Consider the following 26826-nt stretch of genomic DNA (forward strand, 5'->3'; position numbering starts at 1 on the left):
TTAATTCACACTACAACACTGAGAGGTAGATATTACTATCCCCATTTTACGGATGAGGAACCTGAGGCTGAGAAGGATTACACAGCAAGTGAATGGTGTGGTGCTTCAAAAATCCACCTCCTTCGAGCCATCCTCTAAATATTAAATCATTAAAGCAACTATCTCCTTATCACCATCCCTGAATTCCCTTCAATGTGGACATTGGGAGACAAGAAATTAAGAGACCAAATAATTCTGAAACCTACAAAAGCATGGGGTTCCCACGGGAGGGCAGAGTAGTGTTGAAATGCTGATCACACAAAGGTACCCTGGAAAAGAGTACTAACCCACTGCTTCAAACCAGACGTCCTGTGATCCAGGCAGGGTGGGATGACTCCAGATGGGAGAAGGAAAGCTCAGCAGTCTGAAGCAGCGGCCCTCATCAGACTTCAGGGTCCTCAGCTCTCTGACCAATCACAGCATCATCCCCAAAAGCCAAACTGGATTCTTCCCTAGAAAAGAAAACATAAGCTGCATCATCTCACTGCAGATGCTTATTTTTTAAGTATGGTAAAAATGCTGCCTGGGGAATGGTTTTTGTCAGACTGCAGGCTTTAAAAAAGCATTTAATTCAATCTGGCATCCCAGACGGAATGTAAATCTGCTACAAAATGAAGTTGGTGGGCAAATATATGAGATGCTTTAGCCCAAGTATTTAATCCAAGTACATCACATGACCATTCCATCAAGCCTGAAATAAAAAATAGTGTGCGACAGATGTATTTAAGCAGGAAAGAAAGGACCAACAGAATGTCTCCCTCCGTTCTCAGTTCTGCATAAATAAGACTGATTTGCCTGCTCTTCTACAGAAAGCCTCAAGCTTAGTGAGAACTGCAGAATCTTTCAAAAGTGTGTCACCTGCTTCTTCATTCTCTTTGCGAGTTACCATCTCAGACCAGTCTCTCAAGTCATTCCAAATCATTATAATTTAATTAGATGCAGAAAAGTCCCATCAACAGGAAAAAAATGACAATGCATATCTCAGCATGTTCACAGTGTGTTACAATCTATCATTGTAGTTTAGAAATAAAGCAGCTACAAAAATGTACAAGCTGAGCCCCTTAACACCAGCCATGTTTAAGTTTTAAATAAGTCAGTCTATCCAGAAAAGAAGAGGTGCCCAAAAGCCTCTACTGTGAAGCACTGTGGTATATTAAAGATGGACAAAACTTTATTACAGCTCCTCTCAAAATGTGAGGTCTGTGTCCCCTCCCCTTGAATTAGGGTGGTGTCTGGGACTTTTTTGACCAAACGAACATGGGGGGAGTGATGCTATGCCAGGTTTTGGGCGCAAACTCTAGGAGACTGGCAACTTCCACCACCTCTCCGGGAACCCAGCCACCAGGTGTGAGGAAGCCCTGGGGAAAGGCCCATGTGACAGCCAGCACCAACTTGTAGTGATGTGGGTACACTGTCTTGGAAATGAATTGTCTAGCCCCAGTAGACCCACCGCACGTACAGCAGAAATCAGCTGTCACTGCCAAGGCCCACCCAAATGCCATATTTATGAGCAAAATGATCATTGTTGTAGGCCACTAAGTTTTGGCCTAAATTTGGGGTGGTTTGTTACACAGCAGTAGGTAAGAGGGATAAGTACCAGGGGCAGAATATAAAGGTGGCGAATGAAGGTTAACTTGTAAGAACAGGCATAATACCTGCATTACAAAGATAACTGCAGAACATACCCATCGAGGCACTCTAAGTAAAATATAGCTATGGTATTGCACTATTTGGTGTACCTACACGGAGGGATCAACTAAAAGAAAAGGTAAAGAAGCATGAGCAAGTTAAATAAAGGAAGAGAGTGCCTGAAGGCTCAGTTAGCACTCATTATGTGGTTGCCTGAAATTAACTGGTAGAAACTCCAGAGCCGATGTCTGTCTGTCTGTCTTTCCTTCAGGAAAACTACAAGTAGCCTGCTATCACATGCATGTGCAAGTCAGCAAGACAAACAGTCACCGCACTGAGATGAAACACTCTGCACTTGAAAGGGATTTACACCTATGCAAAACTAAACTAACTCAGCCCAACTTTCACTGATCAAAGGACCCTCCTCCAGGATCAAAGACTTCTCAGTTTTGCCAGACATCAGTTGATCAAGAAGTTATGTAGCAATTGGAAATATTATTGATTTGAATAAAAGAGCCCTTATTACATGCATGTTTATGATTGGCGTGCCTACCTTTGGAGGACCCACTCAACTTCCACCCAGTTCTATGGAGGCCACCCATATGCCAGCAACAGACATATGCAGGCCAACCAATCAGTGACTGGGTAAGATTTGGACACTGACCCAAACAGGGCCAATCAGAGTCTTGATATATGGACCTGGGGAGGGCGAGGGACTTTCCTCTTTCTATTTTTTGGTTTTTTACTTTTTTTTTAACTTTTTTTTTTTATTAGTTTTAGATGTACAAAACAATGACTTTCCTCTTTTTAGATCCTAAACCCAAAGCTTGTCTTCTTGTGACTGGCAGTAGCTGTCTTGCCTACTGCATGGAGAATGAAACCAACATGCTGAGGAAAACAATACAAGGAATGGAAAGCCCCACAGATCTCAGCAATGCTATTTGGGCCCTGATCCCATCACGCCTAAGCTAGCTGCACCCTTGAACATGCCAGTCATATGATCTGATAGGACCTTGTTCATGAGCTGGTTTGAGTTTGTTCCTGACACTTACCACAAAAGTGTCCTGACTTATACTAGCCTGACGGAGGGACATTCTTGGGGACAGGGTTAAGGGGCTTCCATTCACAGACCACTAAAACTGAGGCCACCTCTCACTTCATTTTTTTTTCCCTCTCATTCAACAAACATCTGCCAACTCCCTACTATGTTCGGGCACAGGGCTAGGTCCTACATCATTGGATGATGGAGCTTCATAATAGATTAAAAGGAACAATAGCTTGTCTGTGCTGGGCATCTGGAGGCTAAAATGGAGAATATGAGAATAAGAATCCTTTCCTCATGGAGTTTACAGTCCAACAGAGAAAACAGACATTAGACAATCAATAAGTGCTCAGGATAAAGAAAGTAGAGGGTGCTGTGGGATCACATAAATGTTATATCCTGGTCTACTCCCCTCTATTCCCATCTCTGATATTGCAATTTATTACAATATCTATTTGGTCTCCACCTGTTTCTTTGTCCCCCGTCCCACGATGGGCCCTCACCCTCATGACCTCATCTAAACGTAATTACCTCTCAAAGGTCCCACCTCCAAAAACCATCACATTGGGGACTGGGGCTTCAGTATATGAATTTGGGGAGGATGCAGACATTCAGCCCTCAACAGGCCTATAAATCTGTAACGAATTCTGCCCTACAGACAGTAGGCCATCAATAAACCTTCATGGTGGGTGAGAACAATTAAACTAAGCCCTGGACTCTAGACTAGAAGCAAAATGATCTCCTTAAAAGCTGATCACTGATTCCTTTGAGGATACTCTGAGTCATCTTTACAGACAGGTAACAGGTTCCTTGAAAGAAGCTGTTTTATGTCAAGTAGGTAGGCCTTTAACTCCCCAAAGGAGATGCTCCTTCCTACCTTACCACCCCTAGACTTGGGCTCAGAATTCCAAGTGCCAACAGAGAGGGTGGCTTCAATGTGGATCCCATTGGGAAGCCTGAAGAAAGCTATACACAAAGAAAACTATTTTTCCAACATAAAAACAGTTCACTGCGTTTGAAGAAAGAAACAACTCTGTGCTCTAAGAGTTGTGAGTTTCCGGAAACATAAAGCAGAGGCAACCAAGATCGTGTGCACGTAAGTGAATGGGAGAAAAATAAAAATAAGGGACACGCAGCCTGTTCCCAACACCTGCTTCTTGTGGCACTGAGCTGGGGAGTTACCAGCTCACAGCACCCCCGAGTGCATCCTCCATATGGTGGGGTCTGAGGCTAGTCAGTAAATATTGAAAACCTCCATTCACAGTAATGGCAAGCATTTCTAAGCACTTATGCTTCCACTTCTGATAATGGTGGTGTCCTCTACAAACCAAAGGCTCTCACAGATAACAACTCTGGATAAGGTATGTACATTTAAAAAATTACCTGAAGAGCAACCAAAGTAGGCAGAAACTAGAGGAAGAGTTGACCCACTGAAGAAGGAAATGGCATTAGGTGAGTTTTCCATTTCTTAAAGCTTTTCACCTGAGGAAAGACCCCAGCTAGCACCACACAGGGCAGCTAAAATCCCACTGCAAACCGACAATCTTGCTGGCTTGAAGAAACAAAGGAAAGAGTTGAGGGATATCACAGAGGTGAAAGTGAGGGTGGAGAAATCCTCAAAAAGAGAGCCACGGAGGAGCCCCAAATTCTGAATACACATTGCACGAACCTCTGACTGACCCTTGAAATATCCATGCATAGGGTGGACTACACGCAGCTCAGCTAAGGCTGAATAAATGAACTGTGGTTCGGTGGCTGCTCGCCACAAAGGAGACAGAGCTTGGAGCTGGAATTTAGCCAAGTCAACTGTCCACTAAAAATACTAAATCAACACTCTTTGGAAGAAAATACAGAATCCAGAGTATCTACAATGTATCCATCACAATGCCCAGGAAACAATCCAAAATTATTAGACATATATTTTTTTATTAGTTTCAGGTGCACAAGACAAAGTAATACTTAGACGTTTATCATTTATATCCCTCACACTGTGTGGACCCTCCCACCCCCATCCTCTAACCCTCAGACATCGCACACAGCCATTACATTTCCACTGTCTCTATTCCTAATGCTGTACTCCGCTTCTTGTAAGTATATACATACATATACATACATATATATAATTATAGTTGGCATTCATTATTGTTCAGCTTCAGGTGTGCAGTGCAGTGATCAGGCATCTATATCTTCCCTGAGGTGGTCTCCCAAATGGGACACGTGTCCATCGGATACCCTACAAAATCTTTACATAGACATATATTTTTTAATTAAAAAAAAATAAAAACAGGAGCATATGACTGTTTCATACTCGAGAGAAGAAGTAATTAATGAAAACTGACATGGAGTTGACCAAAATGCTGCTTATAGCAAACATTTTAAAGCAGCGATTATATATATGCTCAAGGACATAAAGGAAAATATGCTCATACTGAGTAAATAAACAGATAATCTCAATAGAGAAATAGAAACTTTAAAAAGAAATAAATGAAAATTCTAGAACTAAAAAAGGCAATATCTGAAATGAAAAGCTCACTAGATGGGTTTAACAGCATATTGGAGATGACAGAAGAAGGTGTCAACGCATTTAAAGATATAGAAGTAAAAATTATTTGACCTGAAGAACACAGAATAAAAGTACTGGGAAAGCAAAGAGGCTAAGTGAGGCCGGCCCAGTGGCTCAGGCGGTTGGAGCTCCGTGCTCCTAACTCCGAAGGCTGCCGGTTCGATTCCCACATGGGCCAGTGGGCTCTCAACCACAAGGTTGCCAGTTCAACTCCTCGAGTCCCGCAAGGGATGGTGGGCTCTGCTCTCTGCAACTAAGATTGAACACAGCACCTTGAGCTGAGCTGCCGCTGAGCTCCCAGATGGCTCAGTTGGTTGGAGTGCGTCCTCTCAACCAGAAGGTTGCCGGTTCGAGTCCCACAAGGGACGGTGGGCTGTGCCCCCTGCAACTAGCAACGACAACTAGACCTGGAGCTGAGCTGCGCCCTCCACAGCTAAGACTGAAAGGAAAACAACTTGAAGCTGAACAGTATCCTCCACAACTAAGATTGAAAGGACAACTTGACTTGGAAAAAAAAAAGAAGTCCTGGAAGTACACACTGTTCCCCAATAAAAGTCCCGTGGGAAAAAAATAAAAAGAGGCTGTGATCCGTGAGACAACGTGAAAAGCTCTAATATATGTATAATTGGAGTTCCAGAAAGAGAGAAAAGAGCTGATGGAACAAAAAAATATATTTTGAGAAACTAATGTCCTGAATTTTCCCAGAATTGGTGAAAAATATAGATTCCAGAATCTCAGTGAATCCCACTCAAGGTAAACACAAAGAGAACCACACATAGCACAAAATATAAAATGCTGAAAGTTAAAGAAAAAAAAGCTTGAAAGCAACTTGAGAAAAAAAACACATTATAGACATGGAAGAACAAAACAAATCATTGTTGACATCTCCTTGGAAGCAATGGAAGCCAGAAAACAGTGAAATGACGTCTTTAATGCGCTAATAGGAAAGGGGGAAAAAACTGTCAACCCAGAATTCCACATCCAATGAAAATAATCTTCAAGAATCAAGGCAAATAAAGACATTTTTAGATAAACTAAAATGAAGAGAACTGATTTCCAGCAGTCCCGAACTACAAGAAATGCCAAAGTTATTTAGGTTGAAAGGAAAAGATATCAGATGAAAACTTGTATCCCTTCAAGAACTGAAGAGATCCAAAAGGGCAAATATGTGGGTAAATATTAAAGACTGCATTTCCTCTTAATTTCTTAAAAAAGTACATATATATACATATACATATGTGTATATATATGTGTGTGTATAATAATAATAACTGAAAGCAAAATTATCAACATTATATTATAGGGTTTTTAGCCTGCACATGTAGCACATATGACAACACAGCATAAAAGATAGAAAGGGGTGGAACTTATGCAAGGCTCTCTCATTATTTTATGTGTACAATGTAACCTCTAAATTGACTGTGGAAAACTAAGGATATATATTGTAATCCCCAGAGTAGCCACTAAAATAGTAATACAAATAGGTATAACTAAAGAGCCAATAGATAAATTAAAATTGAGTTCTAAAAATATATATTCCATTAACCCAAAAGAAATCTGGAATGGAAAAACAGAAGAATAAAAGACATACAGAACAAACAGAAGACAAATAGTAGACCTAAATCAAAACATATCGATAATTATGTTAACTGTGAACAAACACTCCAATATAAAGGCAGAGATTGTCAAAATATATAAAAAAGCAAGACCTAACTATATGCTGTCTATGAGAAATGCACTTACATATAAAGCTCCAGATAGGCTGACAGTAAAAGGATTGAAAAAGATATATCAAACAGTAATCATAAGAAGGTTACAATGGTTCTATAAATAGCAGATAAAGTAAACTTCAAGACAAAGCATTGCCAGAATTAGAGAGACATTTCATAATGGTGAAATGACCAATACATCAGGAAGACATAATCATAAATGTGTAGGAGCCTAATAACAAAGCTTCAAAAGAGATGAAGCAAAAATTGACGGACTTAAAAGGAGAAATAGATAAATTCACAATCATACTTGGTTTTAATATCGCTCTCTCATTTTGCTGACTGTGAGGATAAAATGAGTTGAAATAGGAAAAATGCTAGAACGGCATGCGCAACTGATAGATCAGCTAGACAGAAAAATCAGTAAAGACACAGAGAATCTAAACAACATTCTATCAACTACCTTGATCTAATTGACATTTATGGAACAAGTCACCCGGCAACTGTAGAATTGTGCTTTCCAAGTGCAGAGATAGGCCACAGGCTGGGCCATAAAGCAAGCCTCAATGGCTTTCACGGTTGAAATCTATTGAGCCATTTATTTTCATGATCCCATCTAATCCTTCACAATAACCCTAAGATTCTGGTACATACTATTACAGTATTAGTCCAATTTTATACATAAGGAAGCAAAGGCTCAGGCAACTAAGTCACTTTTATTCACTGCACCTCACTACTTTTGCCAGTGATGCTTTCACAAACTAAAGACAAATATACATGCCCTCACACCTAGCGCCACCAAATCTTTGCAGGTCAAGAAGTGTGGTGAGATCTGGCTGTGAGCCTGCCCTCATCTCTCACTAGCTGTGTGCCCTTGATAAGTCATATGACCTCTGGAAGACTTGATTTGCTCATCTGTAAACAGTATCTGAGGTACCTACTGCCAGCCCCATTTTACAGATGAGGAAACCAAGTCTTAGATGGGTTACATCATATTGCATGGAAGTGACACAGCCAGGATTCAAATCCAGGTCCATCTGACTCCAAAACCCTCATGCCCACCAAGCTGAGCTCCAGATCTAACGCCCGCATACCTGAGACCGGCCTTGCCAGCACAGGTCTGATTTGCACCCCCACGCAAAGCCTGTAATAAGAACGAATATTTACATTCAAGGGTACCTAACGTTAAAGACACAGTAGAGCTGAGTTGTTAAGCACACACTTTCTGGGGCCCGTCTACCTGGGTTTGAGTGCCAGCTCCACCACTGGCTTGATTCACCGTCTAGGCTAAGTTATGCGTCCTCTCAGGACCTCAGTTTCTCTCATTTGTCAAATGTGACTAATAACAGCATTTTGCTGACTGTGAGGATAAAATGAGTTGAAATAGGAAAAATGCTAGAACGGTTGTGCGGCATGCAGTAAGGACCACAGATGGCTGGCCATTATTTCATTATTTTGCAAGTTCCTAAGCTTTTTGTAGAATAAGCGTTGTGAGAGCCTCCTACAGATGAGGAACAACACAGAAGGGTTGTTGAAGGGCTCTCAGGGGGGCAGGGGCCGAGCCCGGATGGGGAGGAGGAGCAGTTGGTGAAGAGGAAGGGTCCTTCCCTGCCTCCCTTCCTGGCCCGCACAGCTGCAGGCTTCACCCTGCTCAGCAGAATCTGAGCCACCAGACCTGACCGGACAGAGACACGGGAGCAGCCTCACGCCAATGGCAAGCAGCACCCGGAATGAGCTCTGGTGCCTCAGCCCGCATGTGCCTACTGAGGGCAATGGCCTCACACTGGGGTGGGCAAGTGTGGGCAAGAGCATATGCCCGCCTACATCACAGCCATGACACTGCAGCTCTCCCAGCCCAGGACAGAATTAAGGGTTATGCCAGTCTATGCCTGAGGGTTATGCTGCTGTTCCAGTGTCAGGTCTCTATTTTCAGAAAGGGGTGAGGGGGTTTCGTATAATTGCTGGAAACTCAACAGAACGTGAATCACAACAGAACCTGAAACCTGCTTCTAGAATTTGCAAAACATAAGTCCTAGTTTCAATTGTTCTCAAACAACGATAAAAACAAATTACCATCAAGATGGAAACTGAAAACAGATACTTCTACGAGCAACACCTCCTGGAGAAGAACTCATTATCAGCTTAGACTATGGCCCATTGCCTCTGTCTGCATTGTTTCCTTTCTTTCTTTTTGTTTTTAAGGTGCCTCCCTCCAGCCATGAAATCCTCGGACACACGGGCACAGAGAAGCACCTTTCCCGCAGCCCTGAGCCCCGCGATCGGCCCTGCAGGCCTGAGGGAGCCGGGCCCCAGGGCTGTACCCAGCTTGCCGAGCCTGCCACGGAGGAGGCTGGAAGACCCACAGTGCCACCACGTGGGTGCCTCTGCTCAAGGCCACTGCTGAACAGCAGTACCTGCCACCAACTGCAATTCCCTATGTCGCCCTCCGATGGCCTCGATTGGCTGGCTGGTCCCTGGGACTTAGCAGGAAACAGGCAGCAGTCTAGTCAAATCAGATCCTCATTCGGGGCAGCAGAGCACCTTTAAGCTTCCACCTCCGACTATCTGGGTGACCCTGGACAAGGTATTGCTCCTGTGTGCCTCGGTTTCCCCATGTGTAAGTTGGGGGCTGGAACAGTACCAACCTCATAGGGTTGTAGGATTAAATGAGTTAATACATGTAGGGTACTTAGAACAGTGTCAGGTGCTTGGAATTTTTCAGTCTCTCAGTAGCTTTCAAACCCTTTGACCACCATCCACAGTTAAGAAATACATTCTATATCACAACCTAGGACATAACAGATACGTAACACGAACAAAACAATACTTATAAGATGCACCATACGCCGATGTTTTCAATTCTGTTTGTCTTTTTAAATCTGATCATAACCCACTAAACCGATTTCATAACCCACTGATGGCTCACATCTCACAGTCTGAAAAACACTGCAATAAATATCAGTAAGAGGTCGCAACAGAAGCTTTACCCTTAGCTCAGGCTGCCAGTCCTGGCTTCCTTCCTTCCGCCTCCCACCTGTGCCCTGAACCTGCCTTGTGACTTGGCAGACGAGCCACCCTTAGCTCAAGAGCCCCTTTGTATCCCGTGAGTGCTGCCTTCTCCATGTGTCTCCCAGACTCTCTGCAGGAAGGAAGGAGCTTCATTCATCATTCATCAGGCACTGACAATGGGCCAGGCCCTGTCCTCCCTCCTTCCCACAGCCTCACAGTCCTATGAGGAAGGCATCTTCCCATTTCTCAGATGAGAAACCTAAGGCTGACAGAGGTAAAGTGTCTATGGAACAAGAATAAATAGGACTGGTTCTCCTTTGGATTCAGAATGTGAATTAAGCAAGGAAACTGGCCTTCCAGAAAATGCTATGGAAATGCTGAATAGGGTTGATCGATGGCTCTGAAAGTACTGGAGACACAGAAAAACAGAAATGAAAATGGACAGGGTGGAAGTGCCCTGCCAGATGGCATCTGACATGAGGAGGAACAGCTGCACCAAGGGATGTTGGCCTCAGGAAAGCCGGGACTACTGAGGGGCATCACCACTGTTGGCTCCTTTCCTACATGGGGACAGAGGCAAAAGCAAGAGGTCAGACTGGGTGAAGAAGGCCATGCCTGCCCACACCCTCACCTAGTCTCCTGCCGCTGATGGACAGTGACTCTATTAAGTGTAAGGCTGACGTGGCTGCTGGTGGCCAAGGGATATGGACCAATCCCAAGTATTTCCTCCCTGCGACCCAGAAGTTCCCTGAACAGCTGTGGCTGTGGACCCGCCCACCAGAGGAGTGAGGGAGTGAACCTGCCATTCGGACACATCATAGCACGATGCAGTCAAGATGAAATGGGAAAAAACAAACAAACGTGGCCATTGTTTTGGAGGCAAAATGAGGCTATGCAATGTGGTGGGGAAAATGGAATTTAGGGTGGAAAGATTTGATGTGGGTCCCTGCTCTCAGTTCATGGAAAAATCACTGAGTACCGACTATGGTGCGCCAAGCCCCGAGGTAAGCAATGGAGAGGCAGACAGACCCCCAGAAGCCACTGTGGAAGCTCAGAGGAAGGCACCTACTCCCACTCAAGGAGGCTCAGGGAAGGGGCTCCAGAGATGATGCCTAATCTGCATTGATCTGGTAGCATTTTCTCAGGTAGAGGGAAAAATCTTCCAGTCATAGAGTAGCAACTACAAAGTACAGGGATGGGAGAAACATTTACACAAACTCTGGAACTGTGACTCCCACTGGCTGGAGTGTAGACGGAAATGGAGGTGTGAGACGGACTGCCTAGTTACCTACTTCATGACCTTGGATGAGTCACGTAACCTCTGACTATAAACCACTCCCTTAGATATCCAGATGTTCAGCTTAAGAAGCATCTGCTGAGGGGCGGGCCAGTGGCTCAGGTGGTTGGAGCTCCGTGCTCCTGACTCCGAAGGCTGCCGGTTCGATTCCCACATGGGCCAGTGGGCTCTCAACCACAAGGTTGCCAGTTCGATTCCTCGAATCCTGCAAGGGATGGTGGGCAGTGCCCCCTGCAACTAAAGATTGAACACGGCACCTTGAGCTGAGCTGCCGCTGAGCTCCCGGATGGCTCAGTTGGTTGGAGTGCGTCCTCTCAACCACAAGGTTGCCAGTTTGACTCCCGCAAGGGATGGTGGGCTGCGCCCCCCTACAACTAGCAACGGCAACGACCTGGAGCTGAGCTGCGCCCTCCACAACTAAGACTGAAAGGACAACAACTTGAAGCTGAACCGCACCCTCCACAACTAAGATTGAAAGGACAACTTAACTTGGAAAAAAGTCCTGGAAGTACACACTGTTCCCCAATAAAGTCCTGTTCCCCTTAAAAAAAAAAAAAAAAAAAAAAAAAAAAAAGAAGCATCTGCTGAACGTCCTCTGTGATCGGGCACTGTCCCATGTTGGTACTGGACACAGAGTCATCCAAAAGCTCCAAATCCCTACTTTCAGGAAGCATGTGCTCTAGTAAAGAGACACTGTGATGTGTTCTGTAAGAGTTATGAACACAGCACTAGAGGGAAGGAAGCAATTGGTGCTGCTCAAAGGTGATGAGTAGTGTACCAAATCCACCACGTGGAGAGAGAAAAGAAGCATTTCATATGAAGCAAAGGCAGGCAGGACGAAAAAGACTTTTGTATTCATAGAAGCGTGAGAGCCCCTGAGGGTTGTCACGTAAGGTACAGGGTGCAGGGGAGACAAGAGGTAGCTGTGACACGTCGGGGACACACAGGTGCTGAGACCCCTGTGTCCACGGACAGTGACGACGGGTGTTGTGGGGAAGGAGCAAACTTTCTTCCACCTCCAGGCTCTTTCGGCTGGTCTGATAATAAAATGGATGAGGGTTTTTCAACCGGTCTAATAACCCAATAGACAAGAGACAGATTAGCAACAGAAAATAACCAAACTGAACACGTAAATATGTATGGGAACCCCAGACACACACACACGCACAAGAGGTTCAGAGACAGAAAGGGAACCCATATGGGTACAGCAGGCCCCCTGAGCTAGGGATGAAATAAGACGTGTTGGGGGCTTAGCGTCACTGCAAAACGATTAAGAGCAGATGGTTAGTAAATAGCAGTTTGCCCTGTCGTACAGGTGGGTCAGAAAGAGGCTATTGCTCATAATCTCTCTTATTATGGGCAAGGCGCCCTAATTCGAGTTCTGCAGGTAGTTAACGGGAGGGGCACAAGTTCCCCTTGGGCCTGCAGCTAACACGGCCCTTAGCCCCACGTGACCCACACGCCACAGGCTGCATCTCGGGGGACTCGCTGAGCCCTCAGGGTGCGGCCCAGGCCCAGGCCCACGCCGGGTCCCAGGTCACCTCACTGCACTGGCTTCAAAGGCAGACCCTCCAAGTACGACCACCGCCGGGCGCCTTGCGGCAACCAGTGCCCCCAGCAAGTCCCACGGTCAGGGACAAGCCCGACCCTCACGTCGCATCCTGGGACCCTGAAGTCCCCAGGGGCTGGCTGCCTTGCTCCAAACCACGAGGTCACACAGTTGTGCGTTACAGACAAGGGCCAAAGAGCGGCCTCTGGACTCCCAGCCCGCGTCTTGTCCATTAATGCGCACTGCACCTTTTAGGAGCTTAGCTTCCTCGGGGGTAAAATGAAAGAACCTTCCAGCACCCCGAGAAGTTTTTGGAAGACAATGAATGAGGCACAGGGGTAGCCGCGCTGGCTGAGCTTAAAGCGGCCTGAATTTGCAAACTCCAGAACTACACCTCTCTTACCCGCCATCCCCATCCTATTTCTTCCCCTTGTACCTCCCTCCAGTTCCCGCTTCCTTTCACCTCCTCTTCCGGACCCTCGCATAGGGCCCGCCCACTTCTTCCGGCCCCTCCCCCGAGAGCAACCGCCTTTTCCGGTCCCTCCCCAAAAGCCCGCCCCGTATTTTCCGGTCTCTCCCTACTAGAGTCCCTCTCTTCCGGTCCCTAACTGAGGTTCCGCCCCTTTAGGTGTTCCTTCCTCCGCCATCCCCATTGGCGGAAAATCCGAGCTGCCCCTTCAGGTTGCCTGGCCGGAAGTGACGATCAAAGGCCCTCCTCCAAGGAAGTGACGACTGGAGTGCCCTTGACAGGCGGGGTGGGCCGGGCTGTGCGTCTCTCCGTTCGTGCTGCGGGGAGGTAGGAAGCCCGGGGACGCGGGTGGCTCGAGGTGGTGCCCCGGCTGAAGCACGCTGCGGGCGCATTCCTGTGGCGTCCGGTGGCGGAGTGGGCGGAGGCCCCGGGCGGGAGGACCTGCCCTCCGGGGAGCCGGGGTCCCTGGCGACGTCCGCTTTCCCCAGTTCCCTCCACACGCGCGTTCCTCTTCTGGTTCTCCCCCAGACTCCTGTTTCTGTGCCTTTTAGTTCCTCCTGGAATTGTTGTGGTTCCTCTTTCCTGATCCTTTGACCAGCCCCCGTTTTCCTTAAGTCCCCATTAAAACACTTTTTTAAAAAGTAATCGATAGAGTAAGGATTTTGCAGACAGCCTTGGGTCCCAGTTTTGTAGTTGGGCTCCTTTGGGAGTGTCACAACTGCGCTGAGCCTCGATTCCTTATCTGTACTACGGGCAGTCCTCTAGAAACGTTCTCGAAGTGGATCTGGGAGGACAGTAACGTATGTAAGGCTCTTGGCCCTTAGCAGGTGCTCCGTAAAGAAGGGTGTCCCCCTTCCCTTCTGTTGTAGTCCCACCAATATCTGATTTCGTTTTGGTTGTCAACCCCGTTTGGTCCTGGTTTGCAATTCCTTCCCTTTGCTTCTCGTTCTTTGCTCACCTCTGCTGCAAAAATGTTGTATATTATTTCTTGGCATTTTTCTTCCAGCCCCCAGGACTCCCAGATACCTGTCTTTTTCTGGTGTTTTGACCTCCTGTTGTCTTCAACAGCTCTTCCTGCCTCTTCCCCTGCCATATGGCTCAGCGACTTCTCCTAAGGAGGTTCCTGGCCTCTGTCGTCTCCAGGAAGGCCCCTCACGGTTGGTGGGAACCCCTCACCTCCAGGGCGCTGCAGACCCCACGATGCAGTCCTGCTAGCCTGGCGGTCACACCCAGCCAAGCACGTTCAATATTCAGCACCAGAGTCTGTCCGACAACCTTCAACATCCAGGATGGACCTGACTTTCAAGACCGAGTTGTCAACAGTGAGACACCAGTGGTTGTGGATTTCCATGCACAGTGAGTCCTGGGAGTCAAGAGAAGACTGGGGTGTCACTTGTTCAGATATTTCTGAGTGCCTGCTATGTCTCAAGGACCATGGTTGGTGCTTCTCATACGTACCCACTACAGACACTGGGAGACCCAATCCCTGCTCTCTAAAATTGAGTGTAGTCTGATAGGAAACAGACTAGTAAACAGTCTTCAAAGTTCGCTGTGGTTAGTGCTGGGACTCGCTTGTGTTGTGTATCTCACTGCCTGAATGGCTCAGAATCATCTTCAGCTAGGACCAAAGCATGAAACATACGAGTCCAGCAGCATTCGACTTTTGGCATGTGTCAGTCCCTGGCCCTGCAGAGAACATTGATTTGATTTTAACATCTTCACCACCAAAACTGGGAAGGGGTGGCCTAAAGAGACCAGTGCCACTGCAGTGGTGCCCGAGGTGTGGGGGATGGGCGGGAGTTTCTTTTCAGTGCTGTGAGAGTTTGTGTTCGGGATATTGAAATGCCTACGGCCTACTGATTTTTAGCCTGGCCTTCATTTCCAGGCCTTCGGGGCCTGGTTAGGCTATTAGAAAACTGGACAAGCCCCCTCCGAATGAGACATTCTGAAAGGAGCCCGTGTAGCATCAGTTACAGATTGGGAGGCTTGCTGGGCAAATTTCTGACAGATTCTTTCTGTTCTTTCTCTGACTCACCATGTCGCCTTGGGAAGGCCATCTGATGTCCTTGTCCCTCCCTTTCTTCACTTGTAATAGGAGATAAGGTCTCGCAGCCTGGGTTTTTTTGGTGTTGTAAGTTCATGAATTGAAATCTCTGTTCAATGGAAAGGGTTTTGAAGGCTAAGAATAAAATAGGAGTCATCAGCCAAAACTCCATGTTCTGCCATCGCGGTACAGTGAGCACTCCAGGGTTTCCAAAATGAACGATAAGTGGGGTGATGCTTCATTTTCTTCTCCAACAAGGAGGCAAGGTGTGAGTTTGTTTATTCAGTGCCGGGCACTGTCCTGAGTGCCACATACCTAGGGATGACAGCCTGTTCTCAAAGAAACATCACCTAGACGGGAACACCTGTGTTTAGCGCAGCAATAGCCATTGACACAGGGCCGGGGCTAAAAGAAGACACTTAGAACTCAACCTTGGGTTCTAGTCCCAGCTGTGCTTCTTACTAGCTCTGTAACCTTGCACAAGTTTCTTAACTTGTGTGGGCCTCGGTTTCTTAGATGTTTTCTTGTCCTTCTCATGGTTGAGGGCTCTATGAAGTGAAAGCTGAGAAGGTCCTGGCATATTAGACACTCCCTAACCCCTGGTTTCTCCTCCTTCTAGTTCTAAGTCAATGAGGTGTGTGAAGTAATTATTCAGCTGACAAAGCATGTTTATCCACATGGTCCTACTTAGTGGATTTCTCATTACAGCTTTGAGAGGTATAGTCTCTCTTTTTCAAGTGGGGAAACTGGGGCCCTAGAATGGTCAGCTGGTGCGTCAGGAGCCTCTCTTTGCACCCAAACCTTTTTGCTTCAAATCCCATATTCTTCTGCATGACAGTGTGTTTCTTGTAGATGTACTGAAATAAGTGAAAGAACCTTTATCAGAGTCTTGGGATCAGGCCTGTGTCTTAGAAGTTAGGGACCTATGAGAATTCTCCAGTTGCAGAGTCTGCTGACATTACCATTTGGGATGTCAACATCACAGGTTAATATTCAAACACTGTAAACAGAGGTAATAAGGACAAAAGGTCCTTCAGTAAGATATATGTCAAGAGAAGGTTCTGGGGGGACCGTAGGTTGGTTGGTGAGCACGTTTGTGATGGGATGCTTCCTTTCTCCCCTTCCGAGGTGGTGTGGCCCCTGCAAGATCCTGGGGCCAAGGTTAGAGAAGGTGGTGGCCAAGCAGCACGGAAAGGTGGTGATGGCCAAGGTGGATATTGACGACCACACAGACCTCGCCATAGAGTATGAGGTATGGATTGGCGGGGGATTGCCGCAGGGCAGCTCGTGTGGGGCATGCTTGGGGCCGCAGGATAGCTGGGACAGGGGATGTCTTGGGGACCACCAGGTAGCCAGGAAGGGGAGGTGTCTTGGATTTTCTAGCTCTCAGTTCAGAGCACTTTGCAGAGGTGACTCCATTGATCTCTGAGCCACTTGTCTCTCGTCACCACCTTCATGAGGTGGGATGTATGACCCACCTGTATTTCGGGACATTGGTGATTCCTTCCTTTAGGAATCTATCCAGCCACATGTGCAGTCAGCAGTCATTTGTGAGCCCTCCAGTGTGCCAGGCATTCCAAACTGTGGTACAGATCAGTGGAGCTCGTTGTCCCCAAGCAGCTCTGAGTCTAGTGGGAGAACAGTTGTCAGATCATTTCAGCGTAGGGTGAGAAGTGCTGAGCAGAGATGCACAAAGGAAGGGACTGATTGTTACTGGGGGGGAGGAGAGGGGACAGGGAGGCATCACATTAGAGGGACCCTCTGAGCGGAGCCCTGAAGGTGCATGGAGAAGGAGGGGCCTAGGGCGCAGCGTGCACCAGGACGTGGGAAGGTGCCTTCATTCAACAGATACTTATTCAGAGTCCCTTACATGCCAGGTGCTGTACTTGGTGCTGAAGATGTGGCAGTGAACAAAACTGTCAAAACCCCTGCCTTCATGGAGCTCACGTTCCAGCATTTTAGATTGGGGTTGGCAGGCTTGTTCTCTAAAGGACCAGGTGGTACATAGTTGAGGCTTTGTAGGACATTGGTCTCTGTTGCAAAGAGTCAACTATCATTGTAGCATGACGGCAGCCACAGACAGTATATAAACAAATGGGCGTGGTTGTGTGCCAATAAAACTTTATTTATAAAAACAGGCAATGGGTTGGGTTTGGTCTAGGACTGTAGTTCCCTGACCTCTGTTTTCGATCATAAGTGCTATGGGGAAAAATAAATCAGAAAGAAGCGGTGGGAGTGCTGAGCTGAGACTGGGGAGGGATTTGTTTTTAAAAGGATGGGCTAGGAAAGGCTTCGATGAGAAGCTGACATCTGCACTAGGACTGAAGGGAGTAAAGGGTGAAGCACGCAGCTCTGGAAGAGTGAGCCGGGCAAAGCTGACATCAAATGCAAAGGCCCTAAAGGCAGGGTCTCACAGGTTTGCTCACGGAAGAGCAGGGCCTGTGTGCCTGAGCAAAGCATGCTGGGGGAAGAGGAACAGGAAATGCATGGGAAGTGAGGACATTCTCTGGGCCTTGAGAAAGGGGAGAGGTCCCTTATGGCTGGATGGCCGGAGTGAAGGGTGGAGCCAGGAGTGAAAGGATAGGCAGCTGAGAAAGTCGTCTGCACCCGTCGTGGAAGGCACTTGCATAGCCATGCTGAGGAAAGCGTTACAGAGCCATGGTCGCACCTGGGGGCCGGTGGGCCAAATCCAGCTCTGTGACAGGTTTGGTAGGGTCCTTGAAGTGCTTTTATAAAATACCAAGCCGGATGCTGATATTTAAAACTCAGAATATTTCATGGGAAAATCCCGATTTCTGGTTCTCTTGAAGAAATACGGATCTCGCCAGAGTGAACCTTCATCCCCCCCCTTCTTCGGGTAACAAGAGACTGAAAGAGGAGGCCTCTTTCTTTCCCAGAATTTGGAAGTCCAGGATCAACTCTTACTAGACCAGCCTGTCCTTGTGGCAGGCAATGGGTGGGAGCAGGGGTGAGAATCAGCTGGCTACCCTTCGGGCTGGGGCTGGAGGGTTCACCCGAAGGCAAACCAGGCTGCCATACCAGAGGCAAAGGAAGTAAATGCCAAGCAGGCAAAGCTGGTTGGGGCTGTTATCAAAGTAAGACCGTCCATGGCACTGGGGAACCAAGGCTGGCTGCCTCCAGGAGCTTAGCTGTTTTTTTCAAAGCTCTCCTACTGATCACTCAGTCAAAGGGGCACTTGTCTGACCATTTAGATGTCCCTAGCTTTCCTTACTCCCCTAGAATCCCCCAGCAGCTGCGAGAAGGAGGGTGTGACCTTCTGATTGCGCTTGGGGCTGGAGCTCCTTGGCGTCCGCAGGGCGATGGGCAGGCGTACAATGTCTTGGGCTCTCTCCTGGCACTGCCCACACCACAGCGCCAGCCTCAGCCAGTGGAACTTCAGCAAACACAGCCTGAGCGCCAACTGTGGGCCAGGAACTGTAGTAACGGTACAGATGCAGAGAACAATCATCCAGTTCCTGCCAGCTGGTCCCACGGGGGGTGAGAATTCCCATGACCACCCCATTCCACTGAGCCTGTTGGTATAGAGCTGAATGCCAAAGTCCTCTGCTTAAGCCTGGAAAGTGTGGGGGGGGGGCCCTCTTATAGGATCTTCTCTCTCCTCCCCCCTCTGCCCACTGTCCAGATAGCATGTGGGTCACACAGAAAGACCTCAAGGCTGCTGGGCCCAGTCACCTGATCCCCACTTCCTTGTTTGTCAGGCCCTGGGCGGATGTCATTACAGGCTTGGGATGCCTCCTCACCCCTCCCCGAGCCCTTTCCTTCCTTTCTTCTTTCCTTCCTTCTTTCCTTCCTTCTTTCCTTCCTTCTTTCCTTCCTTCCTTCCTTCCTTCCTTCCTTCCTTCCTTCCTTCCTCCTTCCTTCCTTCCTTCCTGCACACCTGGTCTCTGGAAGAAAGCCAGAGAAAGGAGTTTCAGCTAAGAAATCCATAGTATCTCCGGGGACAGCTTCTCCCGAGGCCTGAAAGTGCTTTTCCAAATGTTGGATAACTTGTTGGAGAAACTGCTTTAAATTATATTTAGGGAATCGGGGCGTCCCCCCAGCTCTTTTGATAGCCCCTCTATGTCCAGCACAGCCTCAGGGTGGCTCTCCCTCCTCCCAAATGCCTCTTCCCTCACACCACACTGCTTATGCTTCAGTCAGCTGCCTACCCTAGAATTTCACTGTCTCCCAAAGGGAAGGGAAAGGAAAGGCACTCGGGGTATTGGGGTTCCGCTGTCTGTAGCCACCGCTCTCCCCGAGTCTTCACTGCCCTGGCTTGTGAGGCGCTCTCTGCTCTCCCAGCTCCTCAGGTCCTGCTGAGTGGCTGGGCTTTCCCGGATCCTTCAGACCTTGCCAGCCAGGAGCAAAATTGTGGGTGTGGGTGTGGACCCTTGAGCCTGTATGCTTTCCTCTAGAGCTTCTGCTTCTCACCTCACACTTGGAGTTTTAGCCTTTTGTTTCCTCATCTTACAGAGCATGCCCTTTAAAAACATTAGAAAAACAGCCAAGTAACTATAAAGGGGAAAAACGTTACCTGCAATCTTACCATCCAAACACAGCTACTGTCAACATTTGGGGTACCTGGTTTGGGTTCTTTGTTTGAATTCTTTTTAATGGTCCACATAACCTCCTAGTTCATTGAATAATAATATGTCATAGCTGGCATGTACTATACTTCCTCATCACCATATCCCCCTGTTTTGAAAGTCTTCTAAATCTGTGCTTCTCAAACATGAGTACGACCTGGGATGTTGAAAAGCAGATTCTGATTCAGTAGGTTCAGGAAGGGTCCAAGATTCTGTATTGCGAACAAGCTTCCAGGTGATACCACTGCTGGGAGTCTAGGAGCAAACATCCAGCAACGAAAGTTATAAAGCTGGGGGGCTGGCCTTCCCAGGGCCACAGTGTTCTCATAAAGGCCTCCTCACCTACCATCGCAGCACAGGGAACCCGTCAGAGAGAGCGTTCACTCTTGGCGATGCGCATCTCGTGGGTGTGGGCAAATGTGTAATGATGTGTACCCCCCGTTCCAGGATCAGACGGAATAGCTTCACTGCCCTAACATCCCCCGTGCTCCACCTTTACCTCCCACCTCCCTGGCACGAGTGACCTCCCCTGGCAACCACTGACCTTTTTACTGTCGCCATAGTATTGCCTCTTCCAGAATGGCATATAGTTGGAGTTGATGTTTCCAATAATAGTTTTTCCAAGAACCTTCCTGTATCCAAAAGCTTTACAAAACATTTGGTGTTCCTCTTTGGAAACCCGACGTCCTTTGAATGCTTCTCTGCATGCTGGGACCCAGTATTTATCTCCACTTCCTTTCTAATGGGCCGAGGTACAGTGCAGCTTGATCACTACTTCACAGAGAACAAAGTCAAGCGTCTCGTTTCAGATGCCAGCTCTACCACTTAGTCACTCAGGTTTGGGGCCTCAGGCTTCTCGTCTCGAAAATGACCCCAACTTGAGGCAAGAATTTATGAGATAGCATGCAGAAGTGGTTAGTATCGTCCCTGACACTTAAAAAGCACCCAGTGTGTGGCACCTGGGGTGATAGTGCTCTTTCCTTTTGCATTAGTCGTGCAATTAGCTGGGGACAAGGTCTCCAGGCCCCTATAGCACCTAGCACGGGGCCTGTCCCTGGGCAAATCCTTAACAGTTCACAAATGGAGGAAATTGGGGTGAGATGGGAGAAGACATGGCAGGGACATCGTGCTCAGTGGCAGTGCAGGGCTTGGGCTGCAGATTACTGAGAAGAGACCACACACACACACCCGCCCTGAGTTCTCAGGGGCTTCCCGCCAAGCATGGGAGGCTCCAGGCGGCTTCATGGCGCACGAGGAGAGGCAGCACATCTTTTCATCTTTTCTCCAGCTCCTCAGTTCCCTGAGGGATGCTGCATTCTGGCGTCACCACTGCCCCTCTTACACTTAGATCACTGTTCCAGAAGAATGTGCTAAGGACCTGTGCACTTCCATTTAAGGCAGTGTTTATAGGCACCACCCCCTCCTGATGGGTGAGCCAAACTCAGGATCAGCAAAGCCACATCCTCCTCCTTGGGGGTGACAGAAGTCCATTCACAGCCCAGGTACCCCTGCAGCGTTCCAGAAAATCCAGTGTCAGGCAAACCCACGGCTGTGTGTGTGTGCAGGCGGCGGGGGTTCAAACTTCAGAGAACACCCTGGATCAGTAATGACTAGACCTTGGTTGTCAGGAAAACGGTCGCGGCGTGTCTGCTGTACGCCCGACTGCGGCGTGGTCTGTGAGTTTACCCGAGTAGGATTGTAGCGGGACTCACGTGGAGTCCTTCAGAAAAACTGAAGCCACCCCAAGCCACCTCGGAGGGTGTAGAGTCCTGCGTAGAGGACACGTAAAAACAGTTAGGCCGCTTCTCACACAGCGACATATGGCTTCTATCTCCGTTAAGAAACAGGACAGGATGGGACCCAGTAAGGGCAAAGCTCACCAGTTGAGTGCTTGAGCCGCGTGCCTCAGTGCAGTGGCCAGATTTGAGGCCGCTCCTGCACAGAGCACTAGAGGGCGCAGGAGCACAGCACCGGCGCCGTGACCTCGCCCGCCAACCACGTGCCTGGGCCTCCGGTGCCTCCTGGAACGAGCCGCCGGCCCCGCCCAAGTCCGGAGACAGCGCGAGCCTCATGCCGCCGCCTGCCAGTCTACAATGACAAGGACAGGAACCAGTGATGTGTGGTCTACCCACACATACCTCTGGGAAGTGCGTCAGCTGCCACCCAGATCAGTCCCAGGACAGAGCTTGACAGGGGCCTGAGGACTAGCAGAGGACGGGGACAGCTGTCGTACCTGCCGCATGTGTCCCCAGAGCCCATTAGGAGAGGGGTGCCAGCCCTGGCACACGAGGCCTGTGGGCGATGGCGCACCAGCCTGGTCCCCAGTTCTCTCTCTGTAACTGACGTGTACAGTGGGGACATTGCAAATCTTAAGTCCGGTTCCCAAATGACTCAAGGGCAGGACAGCTCTCAGGATGTGTGACTACCTGGTATGTTTGTGTAAATCACTGTTGTTACTTTGTAGTTAACTTGTGTGTAAGAAAGCCTGTGTTTATCTTGTTCTGTTTATATTTGTTTTCAAATGGCCACAAATGCCAGGCAGGGCGCCCAGGGACCAGAAAAAGCTCAATGCCAGTGCGCCGTGGGCCTTGTTTACATACCATGTAATCTATACAGGTCCCCTGAGGGAGCTTGAGAAAATGCTTCATAGGCCAAGAATGCAGCTCCCAAGCCCGGTAATAAACAAACATGGGACCCTGCACGGCCGAGCCCCACACACACACTGTCCAGTAGGGTCCGACCCTGGTAACCATGGCACTGAGTAATGTGGCGCGTGCAGCCCTGTGGGAGACTTCTCCGACCTGCCCTCTGCAGCCACCATTTGCTGACTGCTCACTGTGTATCAGGCCCCATGCCAGGTTCTAACACTGTTGATGGCCCTGCCAGGTGCAGGGCACTGTGCTGAGTTTGTTCACGTGGTTTTGTTCAGCCCCCGTACCCTTTGATGTAAGTACTGTTAGTATCTGATTTGCTGACGTCACTGAGACCTAAGTTATAAAGTGACTCTCTCAGAGAGGCCCAAGATGGTGTCAGCCGGCTCCAGAGCCCAAGCTCCTAACCAATCAGCTTTATGTGTGAACCTTTCGTCTTTATGCTAAACTCTCAAGGTAGACACTACCGTCCCCATTTTATGCAAGAGGGCATCAAGGCCCCAGAGGTAGCATGACGGGGCCAAGGAATGAATGGCAAAGCCAGGATGCAGACTTCCCATCTCCTGGTCTCCCCCGTGTCAGGTTGCCCCTCGGGAAAGTTCTCTTAGCCCCTCAGCTCCGCCCCGCCCCTAGCCCTGGCCTGCAGCTGCATGGGTTATTTTAATCTCTCCTGTCATTGCAGCCAAACCACTGGGCCAATGAGTCAGTCATGCGGTTGGGGGAGGAAGGGTATTGCTGGGAGCCCACATGGAAAAGTTTCTCCAGTGGGTGGACCTCCCAGCCCTGCAGTACCCCTGCACCAAGGCAAGGGGCCCCACCCACGCTTTGCACAGTGACTGTCCTGCATAAGCCACCAGCCTTCCCCACAAAGCCTTGGGAATGGCGATCGAAGAGTTCATCCCTGAATGACTTGACGTCTCTTGTCCCGTCCGTCTAGGTGTCGGCTGTGCCCACTGTCCTAGCCATCAAGAACGGGGATGTGGTGGACAAGTTTGTGGGCATCAAGGACGAGGACCAGCTGGAGGCCTTCCTGAAGAAGCTGATTGGCTGACAAGCAGGGAAGATCCCTGACTGCCCTGGGCCACTGGGGCCCAGTGGTCCCAAGAGGGGCCCCGATAGAACTCACAGTCCTGTGTCGGCCCTTCCCGCCTCCTCCCTTCTCTCTGGCCCCTGAGGACCGGGCCTCCAAACACGAGCCTCGAGTGCTTCTAACCCAGCTGACTGCCAGGGTGGCCGCCAGAGTGGTGCTGCTGCTGGTCTGGGGACAGCTGTCCTCCCACCCACTCTTTTTGTCTGCTCCCTCAGGGCTGTCGCAGTTCTCCCAAGATGCTTGGAGAGAGCCCCTGGGCAGCCACGGCGTTAACTGTTCTGGCAGCAACAGCTTGCTGCTCGGCTCTCTGGCCCCTCTCCATCCCAACTCTGGTGCCGGCTCATCTGGAGCCGGCTCCTGCGTTTTTCTTTCCTGCTGTTGTTTTGTAAAAAGAAAAACAAGGAAAAAAGAAACTTAAACAAGTGAGAGTAATATATAATTCTCTCATTTTTTTGTAGGTCTGTAATAAAGGACTTTATGTGATCCTTTCTACCTCCTGCTGTGAAGAACAGACCCTGGGCCCCCGTGCTAAATTACCCTACAGTCCCTAGCCCCCTTCTTTCCTCTCAGGCACAAAAGCAGTGGATTTGCATGGGGGGGGGGAGTCCTGCAGACTGACTCTGGGAGTCTCCAGACACCACCCTCCCTCACCATTAGCTGGCCTTTGGTTCTCTGAGCAGAAGGCTTCACTGGGAACAAACCAAACCAATAAAAGGAGGGTTTGCACTGTTGACAGCTTCCATTCTGTCTGGGCTCTGGGAGCCCTCGTGACCTCTTCGCAGGCTGGGCTGCTCCCCGTTTCCTCTGATACTCTACCACCTGCTTGCTTTTAACCCTTCCCGTTACACTTGTCAGCACTGGCCACTCTTCTGGGGACACCTTCCCATGCAAGTAAAATGAAAGGGTGTTCGTTGTCCCCATTACGCAGATGAGGACACTGAGGCTCACAGGGCACTGAGCCAGGGATTCTACCCAGACATGGTTTCTCGGAAGCCTGGGCTCTTACAGCTGGCCCCCTTGATCCTTCTGGGGTCCTCTGCTAACTGGCGCATGGCCACTCCCACGGGAAGCCTGACCCCTGAAGGAGCCAGCCTGCCATCCTTCCTGTGGATGCCACAGGAGCTCCCCAGCCTTGGGGCCAGGCTCTCTGCTCCTTCTCATTCCCAGCCCCCCTTGGCCCATGGAGGAGGGGCCAGGCAGATCAGCAGGCCTGCCAGCCGTCTCCCTCCTGGGGTTGAGCTGCCCTTTGGCTGCGTTGCCCAGCTGAGGTGCCAGCTTCCTGGGAGCCGTGGGCATTCAACAGCAGGGGTATCCTGGCACCCTTCTCCTTAGCCCTGGGGTGCTATGTTCATTGCTGTGTGCATTGTTCTCAGTGGCTCGCCTGTTCCTGTTGGAACTGCCTGAGTTACTCTGGGGTCTTTGAGGGGCGCAACCACTCACCACTCAAGCGCTGCCTTGGGAAGGCTGCTGACTGAAGCAGGAGAGCAGAGTTGCCTCAGAAATGGGGCCTGTGGCCTCTGAAAGACCACAGGCCCAGGGTCTGTCAAAGGCAGATGGAGGGGAAATAAACCAGCACTGGCATTAGTGAGGAAAGGCCATGAGCCGTGCGTCAGACGAATGACAGCAGAGTAGCCGGTCTCAGAGCACTTCCTGGGTGCCAGGCGTTGTTCCAAGCACCTCACCCACCAGCCGTCCACTAGGTGAGCGTCATCATCGTGGTTCTCTTTTACCCGTGAGACCCCCTCTGAGAGGTTAAGGGCCTTGTCCAAGATCCTGAAGCCCACAGGTACTGGGGCTGGGGTTCAAGGCCAGGCAGGCTAGCCCCGCTCCTAAGCCTCCCTCGTCATCTTGTAAAATGGAGTGTATGCTCTTAATCCCACAGCAAGCTGACAAGGCAGGTCGTGTCAGCTCATTTTACAGAAGAGGCACTGATGCCGAGCTTTCAGAGACACCCAGAGAGGAAGGGGTGGGGCCAGAATTCAGAGCCAGGCACCCTGACTTTGGAACCGGGGCCCTTCCCACTATACCCCACTGCCACTCCTTAAAAGGCACCCTTTGCCAAGCAGTTTTCATACACATTACCTCATTTAATTCCTCTCTTGTGAGGCAAGTATTATTTCCATATTACAGGTGAGGAAACTGGTTCAGAGAAATTGACTTGCCCAAGGTCACGTCTAAAAAGTGAAGATGCCAGATTTGAACATAGGTGGGGGTCTGGCCTTTGTCCTAGGCAGGTGTGGAGAAGGGCCCGCAAAGGCCTCAGGGCCAGAGGCAGGGCCTCTGCACTGCCCCCAGCTCCCTCTCCTTAAAAGGTGTGCTGTGGTCGGAGGGGAGCTGGTGTCTGTGCCCTCCCAGGTTGGCAGTCACTGCCCAGGAGGCTGCTCCTGGCATGCATGCGTCACTGTGGGTACAGAATCCTCAGGGTAATCCTGTTTGACTAATTCCACGGCGCTGACCTCACTGGGACTCTGCTGGTTCTGCGTCGTCGGCCCCCCTGCTGCCCTCCTGCCTGTGGGAAAGGGACTTGGCAATGCAGCCTCAGGGCCTGGCATCCCGCTGTGGGGCAGGCGGCCAGCCCCAGCCCCACTAAAGCAAAGACACCTGCTGAAAGCTGGGGGTAGGCGGCACGGCCACAGGTACCCCCTCACCCTCAAGATGTCCTGGCATGTGATTTGTGAACATTTATTCTCCTGATATCAAGTTGATGCAGTTGGCGTTGAGGCAGGAGTAGCGGAGGGAAGCTTGGGGCAGCTGTGCTGGCTCCCTGACTGTCATTTCTAACACCCCGGCCAGGCCAGAGTTCTCACCACTTCACAGATGAGCAGACTGAGCACAGCGGGGTGGCAATGGAATGGCTGAGAAGCCACTTCAAAGAGAATCGCTCATCATCGAAGAGTATTAGCAGTTCTTAGAAGCATTTGGATGAATGAATGGTGGTCACTAACATGGGTTCCTTCTACACATACAGAATACAGGAGGGAAGCTGACCGTGTCAAAAAGCTTATGCTCTCAGACTGCAGAGCCAGAGGCTGCAGGTCACTCCCCAACTAATGTCAGAGACTGAAGGGACCTCAGGTATCTTCCATTCTCCCCCAAAAGGGCACGGGGAGGGGTGCCGTGTCCAGGTCACAGTGTGTCTGTGACAGGGA

The 26826-nt window shown here is 49.3% G+C and overlaps 1 protein-coding gene and 1 long non-coding RNA gene across 7 annotated transcripts in view; one reads left to right on the forward strand and one right to left on the reverse strand.

Annotated features, from left to right (window-relative positions):
• Positions 1-13828, reverse strand: part of LOC308501987 — a 24686-nt gene extending 10858 nt beyond the window's left edge. The window contains exons 1-2 of one of the 3 annotated variants that reach the window (XR_013993975.1): positions 13524-13828; positions 327-491 (exon numbers count right to left, since the gene is read on the reverse strand). This is a non-coding gene — a long non-coding RNA (uncharacterized lncRNA). Of the gene's footprint in view, positions 1-326; positions 492-13240; positions 13361-13523 lie in introns of those variants that run through there. The other 2 variants (XR_013993976.1, XR_013993977.1) reach the window with 2 other exon arrangements.
• On the forward strand, positions 13508-24160 carry TXN2 (thioredoxin 2). Of its 4 annotated transcripts, none has more exons than XM_081059104.1 (4): positions 13508-13633; positions 14375-14662; positions 16479-16602; positions 23525-24160. In XM_081059104.1, the coding sequence occupies exons 2-4, from the start codon at positions 14400-14402 to the stop codon at positions 23636-23638; spliced, it is 501 nt and encodes a 166-aa protein (XP_080915230.1). In that variant the 5' UTR covers positions 13508-13633; positions 14375-14399; the 3' UTR covers positions 23639-24160. The 4 variants fall into 4 exon arrangements, with proteins under 4 accessions (XP_080915230.1, XP_080915231.1, XP_080915232.1 ...); XM_081059105.1 differs by having other exon boundaries at positions 13562-13633; positions 14313-14662; XM_081059106.1 differs by having other exon boundaries at positions 13626-14110.
• Positions 24161-26826: the final 2666 nt, after the last annotated feature.

This window comes from Rhinolophus hipposideros (assembly GCF_964194185.1).
Source record: "Rhinolophus hipposideros genome assembly, chromosome: 9".
Classification (NCBI taxonomy): Eukaryota; Metazoa; Chordata; class Mammalia; order Chiroptera; family Rhinolophidae; genus Rhinolophus; species Rhinolophus hipposideros.

Bases quoted from the DNA above. Each gene is read 5' to 3' on its own strand.
- TXN2 (XM_081059104.1), top strand. From the start codon at position 14,400: ATGGCTCAGCGACTTCTCCTAAGGAGGTTCCTGGCCTCTGTCGTCTCC. The intron at 14,663-16,478 runs GTGAGTCCTGGG...TCCCCTTCCGAG, and splicing joins GTTGTGGATTTCCATGCACA to GTGGTGTGGCCCCTGCAAGA. The intron at 16,603-23,524 runs GTATGGATTGGC...CCGTCCGTCTAG, and splicing joins ACCTCGCCATAGAGTATGAG to GTGTCGGCTGTGCCCACTGT.